We start from the raw sequence: 8,873 nt of genomic DNA on the forward strand, positions 1-8,873 counted from the left end.
AAAGTGGAGAATGGCTGTGCACTTTTATCTATATTCTTCCTAGCAATAGCAACATTTTAATGCCTGAGTATTAAGATCCCTGTGGAGCAGGGCTGTAACTTCCCTAGTCCCCGCCTAGAGTGGTCGTAACTGACCAGATAGGCAGGATAATAAATAAATAAATAAATAAATAAATAAATAAATAAATAAATAAATAAATAAATAAATAAATAAATATGTCCTTGCGATGGTGGTGAAGTAGAAACAGTGGGACATGTCCTCTTATACTGCCATTTATTTTGATCCTCCGCAAGGATCTTCTCTCCCCTATTTTTCAAAAATTTCTGGGGAGATCCAAAAAATTTTATATTCTTTTGCTGCTCTTCGGTAAGGTTTCTTACATTACTAGTAAAGCGGCCAAATACTGTGCTGCTGCAATAGTTTGCCACATAAGTTCTTCAATTGCCCTGCCCTTGTTAGAGATGTTTTGTTTCATTTACTTTCTAGGAGAGTTGGGGGTGCCATACTGATGGCTATAGGTGTCTCCTAATCTCAACCTATATCATGTAGCTTCTGTGGTGTTTTAAAAGCTTTTATATCCTTCAATGCTGCTGGCTAACTCAGAGCATATTTTTAACTTGAATGTCGTAAACGAGCTAGAAGGTGCGTTGATGGTCTCATGTCATGACCAATGTCTTTGATATTATGTGATTTTATATAAATAATTTATTTTTATCTTCCTGGTCACTGACTGTAATAATAATAATAATAATAATAATAATAATAATAATAATAATAATAATAATAATAATAATAATAATAATAATAATAATAATAATAATAATAATAATAATAATAATAATAGTTATTATCATCATCATCATCAATGTCAGGGGCAAGCAAGTGGTCTGCTTCTATTGCATTTTGACTATGGCTGCTTCTCTTGTTGGTTAAATTATTCATTTAGTCTGAAACTCCCAGAATTCCTGGAGCTGCTAGTGCAGGGGTCTCAAACATGCGCCCCCCAGATGATAGTTTGTGGCCCTCGCCTTGCCTGCCCCCCCAAAGCGCCCACACATCCTCTGCTGTCAAGAGTAAAAAAAAAAGCCTTGCCTCGCTCACCGGCTCTCTCCCAAGACAGCACCTCTTGCACCCTCCATCCAGAACTAGGGAAAGTGTCAAAGCAGAATTGCAGCTGAATGTTAAGAAGACAAAATAATGACTACAGAACTACACAATTTTAAGGTTGACTATGAAGAAATTGAAATAAGAGATTTTGTATACCTTCGTTCAATCATCAATCATGTAATCAAGAAATCAGAAGACTTAGATTAGGGAGGGCAGCAATAAAGGAACTAGAAAAGATCTTCACACTGTAAGGATGTGTCATTGGAGATCAAGACCATCTACACTTTTGTATTTCCAGACATCATGTATGGGTGTGAAAGCTGGACAGTAAAGAAAGCTGACGGGGGAAAATGATTCGTTTGATTCCTTGTGCTAGAGGAGAGCTTTGCAGATTCGCCAGACTGCCAGAAAGACAAACAAGTGGATCCTAGATCAAATCAAGCCTGAACTATCTTTGAGGGCAAAAATGTTGAAACGAGGGTGTCCTACTTTGGGCCCATCATGAGAAGGAAAGATTCTCTGGAAAAGACAATAAAGCTAGGAAAAGCAGAAGGCAGCAGGAAAAGATTAAGGCCAAATATGAGATGGATTGAGTCCATAAAAGGCTTGAGTTGAGAAGGGCTGTTGAGGTCAGGACATCATAGGGTCGCCATCAGACAGAGGCAACTTGACAGCACATAACAACGAAATACACAAAAAGCAAGCTTTTTACAAGTTTGCCATGCCCATATTACCTGCTGAGCAAGCAGCCGGAAATTTTTTTCCAGTGATGAGAAGAAACTGAATTGAAACATTGTCCGTTGTTTCTTTTTCGGTCTTTATTGTCATTTATTTGTATGGTTCACTTTATGATTCACCAATATTGCATTCATTCCCGATCCTCATTTTTTTTGGAATTGCAGTGTGCTCATTTAACAATTTTGTGCATGAAAAAAAAATCTCCCCCAGCTATCACAGCTTCATGCGTATTAATCCGCCAATATGGAAAACCAGAGAGAATGTACAATGAACTGCAGTATTGCTCCAGGAGTATATAAATGATAACAATATAGAAGTTACTCTGCGAGTTTTAGCCCTCGAAGGATCTGGTACAAACGACTACACTGATGACATTTTAGCAAATGTCTTATTTTTCTAAGATTAATTGGAACGGGTTGCAATTCCATTGCGGTGCTGTTACTTGTTTAAACGCTACTCATATGAGTAGCGTTTAAACAAGTAACAGCACCGCATAGTTAACTGAGTGATAAGGGAAGAGCAAAATGCCTTCCCTTGTGATTTTCACATTATTCAGACTACAACGACGAATGCTGCAAGCTAAGACACACAAACACCTCTGACGGAACTTCCGTAACGACTGTGCCGTACAACATGGCGGCTCCCACTTTGCTTTCCCTGCTGAAAAACGGATAGGAAGTTTACGTCACAGGACTTCCTGGTTTTGACGTCGGCACTTGAACTTTGACCCGCGCGCCACTTCCTCCTTTCTCTTCCGGTGTCGGGGCTGAGAGTAGGTAAGTCTGTTTTCTGCGAGCTCCTGGGACGGATTTCAATCCGTTTCCATCTAGGGTGGAGAGGACGTGGGAGAGCGTGAGGATGGGTCGCGGGATGGCTAAGGCCCAGGGGCAGGAATTGGCGTGTATATCTGGCTGAGAAGCGGGAGGAAACTAAGGGAGGACGAGGCTGTGGCCTGGCTGGAGTTACGCCGCCTGATGCCGGCTCGCCCGAGACTTTCAAGGCTCTGGAGTCGTGTGTGGTGAACGTGTTTTCTTTGTCGTTGTCCTTGTGATGGCAGTTGAAATCATTGCCGTTTGGGACGAGGGGGAGTAAAAATGACCCAATTATTCTCCTCTGTCTATAGTGCAAGAAGGGCGAAGGTTTCTGTTTAAGAAAGCCCCTTGTTCTCGGTTTGGGTACTCCTCCTTTTGAGCCTTTCCCCCCTTTAGCAGCTAGAGTCGCTTAGTAGTCCCATTTCCTGACGGCCTAATTTAGATGGGAGTTATAGTTCGTGATTTCTTACAAAGCCACCGTCGTTTGTAAAGCAATCTTCCACAATAATCGTCTCCAGAAATGTCGGGCTGTATATCCCAGCATCACCAACAAGCATGGGTATTGACTGCACTGGTTGGAGATGGTCCACTTATTTTGGAGAGTATCAGCTTTGGGGTGGAAAGCTGGTGTACAGTACCACTTGCACTACGTCTTGGATTCAGAGCTTTTTATATATATTTATAAAGCTTATTGGGTCATCACATAAGCACCATCTATTTTCCAGATCTGTTTTCAAAGTAAAGGAATTTTAACGCTATAACATCCCGTGGCAATTTCTGGGTTAGTCAATCCTAAACAAGTCTGGTGTTGTATTTAAGCTCCCCCAAACAGCCGGTATGTACAACAGTTGAAATTTTGGGGAGGAGCACAGTAAGTGTATATGCAGAGCTGCTTTAGGTTTTTTTTTTAATGTACATGGAAAAAATTAGTTTTTTTCAAATAATTTTTTGGAGCTGTGGGGACTGAAAAGTGGGAGCCATTGTTCTAGAGTAATCATAAATTAGTAAATCGTGTACCTTGACAGTAAATTGTATTTCTGCAAGGGAGAGTTTGGTGCGCAAAATAATATTTTGAAAAAAATCCCAAAATACATACTAAGGTGACACCTTTTATTGGAACCAACCTGGATAAAACGATATGCAAAAGCAGGCTTTCAAGAGGACAGTCTTCATCAGATGTGAATTGTAATCAGAAAGGGAGGGCAGGAAAAGGTCTTCCAAGTCTTTGTCTGCATGTTATTGCAGAAAATAACCCAGGAGAGTTTATTGGAGAAGAGCTTGGGCTCATCAGATGATGATCCTCTGGCATCATAGACTCAGAGTTGGAAAATTAGAAATTTTGGGCCTCTCGAATAATAAGGTTTTTGAAAAAAATACGGTGGTTAAATTATTTAGTTAGCACTGGTAGAGTTGTGGTAATCTGCAAGTGTGGAGGGGTTTTTCTGTGTTCAGGTGCAAGAGGGCTTAAACTGGGAAGTGCCAATTCAGCAGTGAGCCTGTTATTTTCTTCATCTTGCCTTATTGTGAAAATCTGTGCATGTTGACTTGAACTGCTTTAGTGAAGAATGGAAGAAAAATGTAATATACATTACTAAAACAGTGGGGGGTTTTATTGTGTATGTTTGTAACTTTAAAACCATATTTCTCAAATTACAATTTTTTTCCTCATTTAGACATAAAAGATGGTCCAGCGTCTGACATATCGTCGTAGGCTGTCCTACAACACAGCCTCTAACAAGACCAGGCTGTAAGTCCAGTCTTTGTTGTGATTACTTTTTTAAAAAATATTGTATTAAATTCTGATACATGAATAAAATTATTTTCTCTGATCCATACAGATCCAGAACACCAGGTAACAGGATTGTGTACCTCTACACCAAAAAAGTAGGCAAGGCACCGAAGTCTGCATGTGGTGTGTGCCCAGGAAGACTTCGTGGGGTAAGTCTGTTGTTGGTTCCATTTGTGTTCTTTGGTTTCCCACCTAAAGGCATAAGTTGTAGTACATGGGCAAGATCTAGTGCATGCATTTCCAAAGTAAATGATATTTTTAATTACGAAAAAGCATATTTCCTAGGTAACTTTTATCTTCATTTCTTTATATATTGGAGGTTTGTCCATTGGCATTTTGCCCATGTCTGTGCCTGCTATAGTGTGCTTTTTTAATAGCACAGTATGTTTACTGTAGTAGATCATCATAATTTTAATTTACATTTAGTAATATGTTTAAGCATCTATGTGGTTATTTCTGGAAGAAAATATTTACTTTTTTGTAAGCAAAAACAAAACTCCTGAATGCATTTTCATGTTTCAGTTTTTTTTAAAGAAAGAAATTTAGAATAACTGTTAGAAGTGAGATAATACAGTAGTCAGAATTGTCTGAATGTGGCCTTGTAATAGTGGTGAGAATGTCAGGCTATTTTTCTTTTTAAATTTGGTGGACTTAATTAAAATGCAAAATGGATTACTTCCATCTTTTCAAAGGTAGTTAGAGGTATTAGTAATTTGGCAGACCAAATTATGGCAAGTGCAAACTATTGCCTTTTTTAAAAATTCACTTTTAATTGTTAGTTTGGTTCATTGTATATCAAGATTCATTTTTACAAATACAGCTAATATATATGAACATTTTTTCTCAGGTTCTCTGAAATTCTTACATGGCATCAACTTTTTTGAGTTACAATGATCTTATAAATTAATTGCCTCCAAAAACATTCTTTCATGAACAGTCCTGTTCAGGTCCTTCAAGCTAAAGCTGTAGCTTAGTTTACTGAATCAATGTATCTGATTTTACTAACATTATTATGTTTTCCAATGAACCTTGTCTTCCCATGACTAAAGTGTAGTGGGCTTTTAGTCATTTTAAGTTACTAGGTATTAATAAGCTGTGAAAGTGTGTGGTGTGTAAATTGAAAATTTAGGGAATTTTGTTGCAAAAACTCATATTGTCACTTCTGTGCTTCATCTTATAGGAAATGGGATTAGTGTAAAAAAAGGGATGATTTCAAAATGATAACACCATTTATGTTAAACACATTGCTTGTACTTACTGTCTGACCTTGATATAATATTTGTTTTAAAATAGTTCAAAATCAGTATTGTAAATATTTTGTAAGTGGTTATAATTAGCAAATAATATGAGGCCTAGCATTTCTTCATTTATCCCCTTGAATAGGATTTTGAATGCCAATCCTTTCAGTTATTCTTACAATAAACCTTTTTTTAATTCTACAGATACGTGCTGTTCGTCCTAAAGTTCTTATGAGGCTGTCCAAGACAAAGAAACATGTGAGCAGAGCCTACGGCGGTTCCATGTGTGCTAAGTGCGTACGTGACAGGTAATTGCTGTTTTAAGTATAAATCTGTTGACATTCATGGTTTTTAGTTAAAAGTATAGTTCCCTGTTTATAATTTGTTCGAGTTCTAATTGTATTTCTGTTGAATTTTGCAGTACCCTATGTTGTTTACATTAATGTGCTTCTGTGTATTGGTTTAAAATAGATACCATGTGCTGATTTTTTTTTAAAAAAATTCTTAAACACTTAGGATAAATTACAGGGAAAAAAGGTAAGAACACAGCAATATTACAGGTTGCAAGGGTTGAAACAACTCAGTCAGTTAATGGTTGTAGAAAACAGGGAGAGGAAAAAACATAGAAAGCAAGTTTTTAATAAACAGTAAAAACACAAAATTCCCTGGTGAATAGATTATAGAGAGAGGGTGGATCATTACCACAAGGAGGACACAAGTTCCCAGAAGATAGTTATGTTCTATTATATAGGAAACGGTTTTTTTAGGTCACCTGGACCTAAGTTGTTTGGGGTTTTATATGTCAGTAATGCTATTTTGAGTCTCCATCAGTAACAAATTAGCAAATAATTAGCCTCTTCTTACACTAGCTGTGGCTTTCAATCCAGCTGCAAGGACAGTGTAATAATGTGCATTACTAGAGTGTAATCTTGAGCTTACTGGCACATGAGTCACAGTGATTTAGGTCTCCCAGTTCAGGATCAGATACAGTGGACATAGCCCTGTGGTAAAGTAAGCACCACACCACATCTTTTGCTGTGATGTCAGTAATAAATCTGTGAGTACTCCCCCCAATGTGAAGCTATCCTTTTGGGGAGGCTGTATCCCATTCAGGACAGGTGAATTCCTAGATGAACCATTTAAATATCTTACTGCCTTCTATCCAGGCTGTCCCTGCATGCAAGTACTGTACTGGTCTTAAGTTCTGCATAACATGTCTTAATTGAGACATAGTGAAGAACTAGACCTAATTGTGATCAGCATACCTGTGACATCACACTAGAACCTCTGCTGATTCCCACAGTGGCTTTACTCAATGGTATAGTGTTGGGGACATAATTGCCTGGGGAGTTTATTGTTACTATTAATCTCTGGACCCAACTCAGTAAATAGGAGGAGGAGCACTGTACAACAGTGCATTCATTTCCAGTCCTCAAAAGTTTTCCAGTAAAATATTTTGTTTAGTAATTTTTTCCACGGTGGATTTAATGCAAATCAAGTTTATTTAAATTGCAATTTAATATTTAAAAATCAGATATTTTTATTATTTAAATAAAAATTGAATTTTAAAATTGTGATTTAAAACACTTTAGTTTTAAAAATTATTAATTTTTATCCATCCAGGATTTTTTTTAAAATAGTGACATACATGTAAGGTTAAGAAGATAGCTCTTAATTCTGTCTCTCTTCTGATAAGAGTGATCTAGGTTTATTTTGTTGATATCTCTGTCACCTTGTCTTTAAAGGGAATATTGATGGGGCAGTAGTTGTTGCACCTTTTCTATATATAAATTCATTCATCTCTACTTGAAGTTCTGATAAAAGAACATAATTAACATTTTACAAATAGACTTGAGGACTGTGTTTCAATAGATAAGAACTTAAAACTTTTTTTTTCAAGTTCATGCATACTTTTAGCCTTGTAACAGCAAAACAAAGCGTGCTGCATATATACTGCCCCATAGTGCTTCAAGCACTCTCTGGGCAGTTTACATGTTAATTATGCAGGCTACACATTGCCGCCAACCCCCCCCCCCAAGCAAACTGGGTACTCATTTTACAACCTTGGAAGGATAGAAGCTGAGTCAACCTTGAACTGGCTACCTGGGATTGAACCCCAAGTCGTGAGCACAGTTTTGGCTGCAGTACAGTCATTTAACCACTGCGCCACAAGTGGCACAGAACTCAGCTCTTAGGACTGTACTACTAATATACTTTTAGAATGGCTTGTTGTGGCTCATCTAAGCCAAACGTTGAGGTATATGCATATGACTACTTCACCCCAAGTGATGGCTTGGTTGAATGAAAGGGCCCTGATTTTTAATGCAAGTGGCAAAGTAACCTGTTAGGGTATAAGGCTAGTTTTGACACTGTCACCATTCTCTTCTGCACTGAGGAAAACAATTTTAAGGAACCTCAGTGGGTGCAGAGTATGGTTCACAGAATTCAATGCAATCTAGTGAGATGAGGATTTTTTTTGTACTGTCTAAAGCAGTAAATAAAAACAACAATAAAAATACCACAGGTCTTTCACTTTTATATAGCCAATCTCCAGATAATTTAGCTTTATATATTCTGGCATTTGACTTTGAATGATTGTGTCTTCTCTCACATGTCTGCTCCCACAGAATACTGTTTGGTATGGGCAGAAGACAATTCATTAAACCGTGTGTGTGATTTAGAAAAGGGACCAAGCAAATACAGCTTATCTCTGATATTTCAGCCAATATTGTGATGGCTTCTCTGAATACAGTTTGTCTGGTTGGGGGGGGGAGAGAGATAGCATACAATAATGAAATGTTAACAAATGCTTTTTTTTTCTTTCTAGAATCAAACGAGCATTCCTTATTGAGGAACAGAAGATTGTTGTCAAAGTATTGAAGGCACAAGCACAGAGTCAGAAATCAAAATGATTGTTTTGTGTTTTTTGCCTAATAAATGACGAATTATCTTTTCCCTGTGCAAAGCGATTTTTTCAGAGGTCTTCTAGTGTGTTCAGGTTTTGGTTTATCCCCGAGATACAATGTGTACAGATTTTACTTCTTTACTTTTTTGGTATTAAACATACATCTTGAACAGTGCATGAGAAAAAGTTATGTATGTCGTTAAATTAGAACTCTAGTGCATTTACTTTTTATATGCTGCTTTTCTGTACTTTTTTCAAAAGCTTTTCATCTGCTACTGCACTTT

At 37.4% G+C, this 8,873-nt stretch overlaps 1 protein-coding gene across 1 annotated transcript; it reads left to right on the top strand.

The window, feature by feature from the left end:
- The first annotated feature begins 2,104 nt into the window (after positions 1-2,104).
- RPL34 (ribosomal protein L34) lies at positions 2,105-8,637 on the top strand. The gene is made up of 5 exons (XM_020796360.3): positions 2,105-2,621; positions 4,331-4,404; positions 4,496-4,595; positions 5,889-5,992; positions 8,512-8,637. The coding sequence occupies exons 2-5, from the start codon at positions 4,340-4,342 to the stop codon at positions 8,594-8,596; spliced, it is 354 nt and encodes a 117-aa protein (XP_020652019.1). The 5' UTR covers positions 2,105-2,621; positions 4,331-4,339; the 3' UTR covers positions 8,597-8,637.
- Positions 8,638-8,873: the final 236 nt, after the last annotated feature.

This window comes from Pogona vitticeps, chromosome 5 (assembly GCF_051106095.1).
Source record: "Pogona vitticeps strain Pit_001003342236 chromosome 5, PviZW2.1, whole genome shotgun sequence".
Lineage (NCBI taxonomy): Eukaryota > Metazoa > Chordata > Lepidosauria > Squamata > Agamidae > Pogona > Pogona vitticeps.

Coding starts and splice junctions, on each gene's coding strand:
- RPL34 (XM_020796360.3), top strand. CDS start 4,340: ATGGTCCAGCGTCTGACATATCGTCGTAGGCTGTCCTACAACACAGCC. Junction 4,405..4,495: donor GCCTCTAACAAGACCAGGCT/GTAAGTCCAGTC, acceptor TGATCCATACAG/ATCCAGAACACCAGGTAACA. Junction 4,596..5,888: donor GCCCAGGAAGACTTCGTGGG/GTAAGTCTGTTG, acceptor TTAATTCTACAG/ATACGTGCTGTTCGTCCTAA.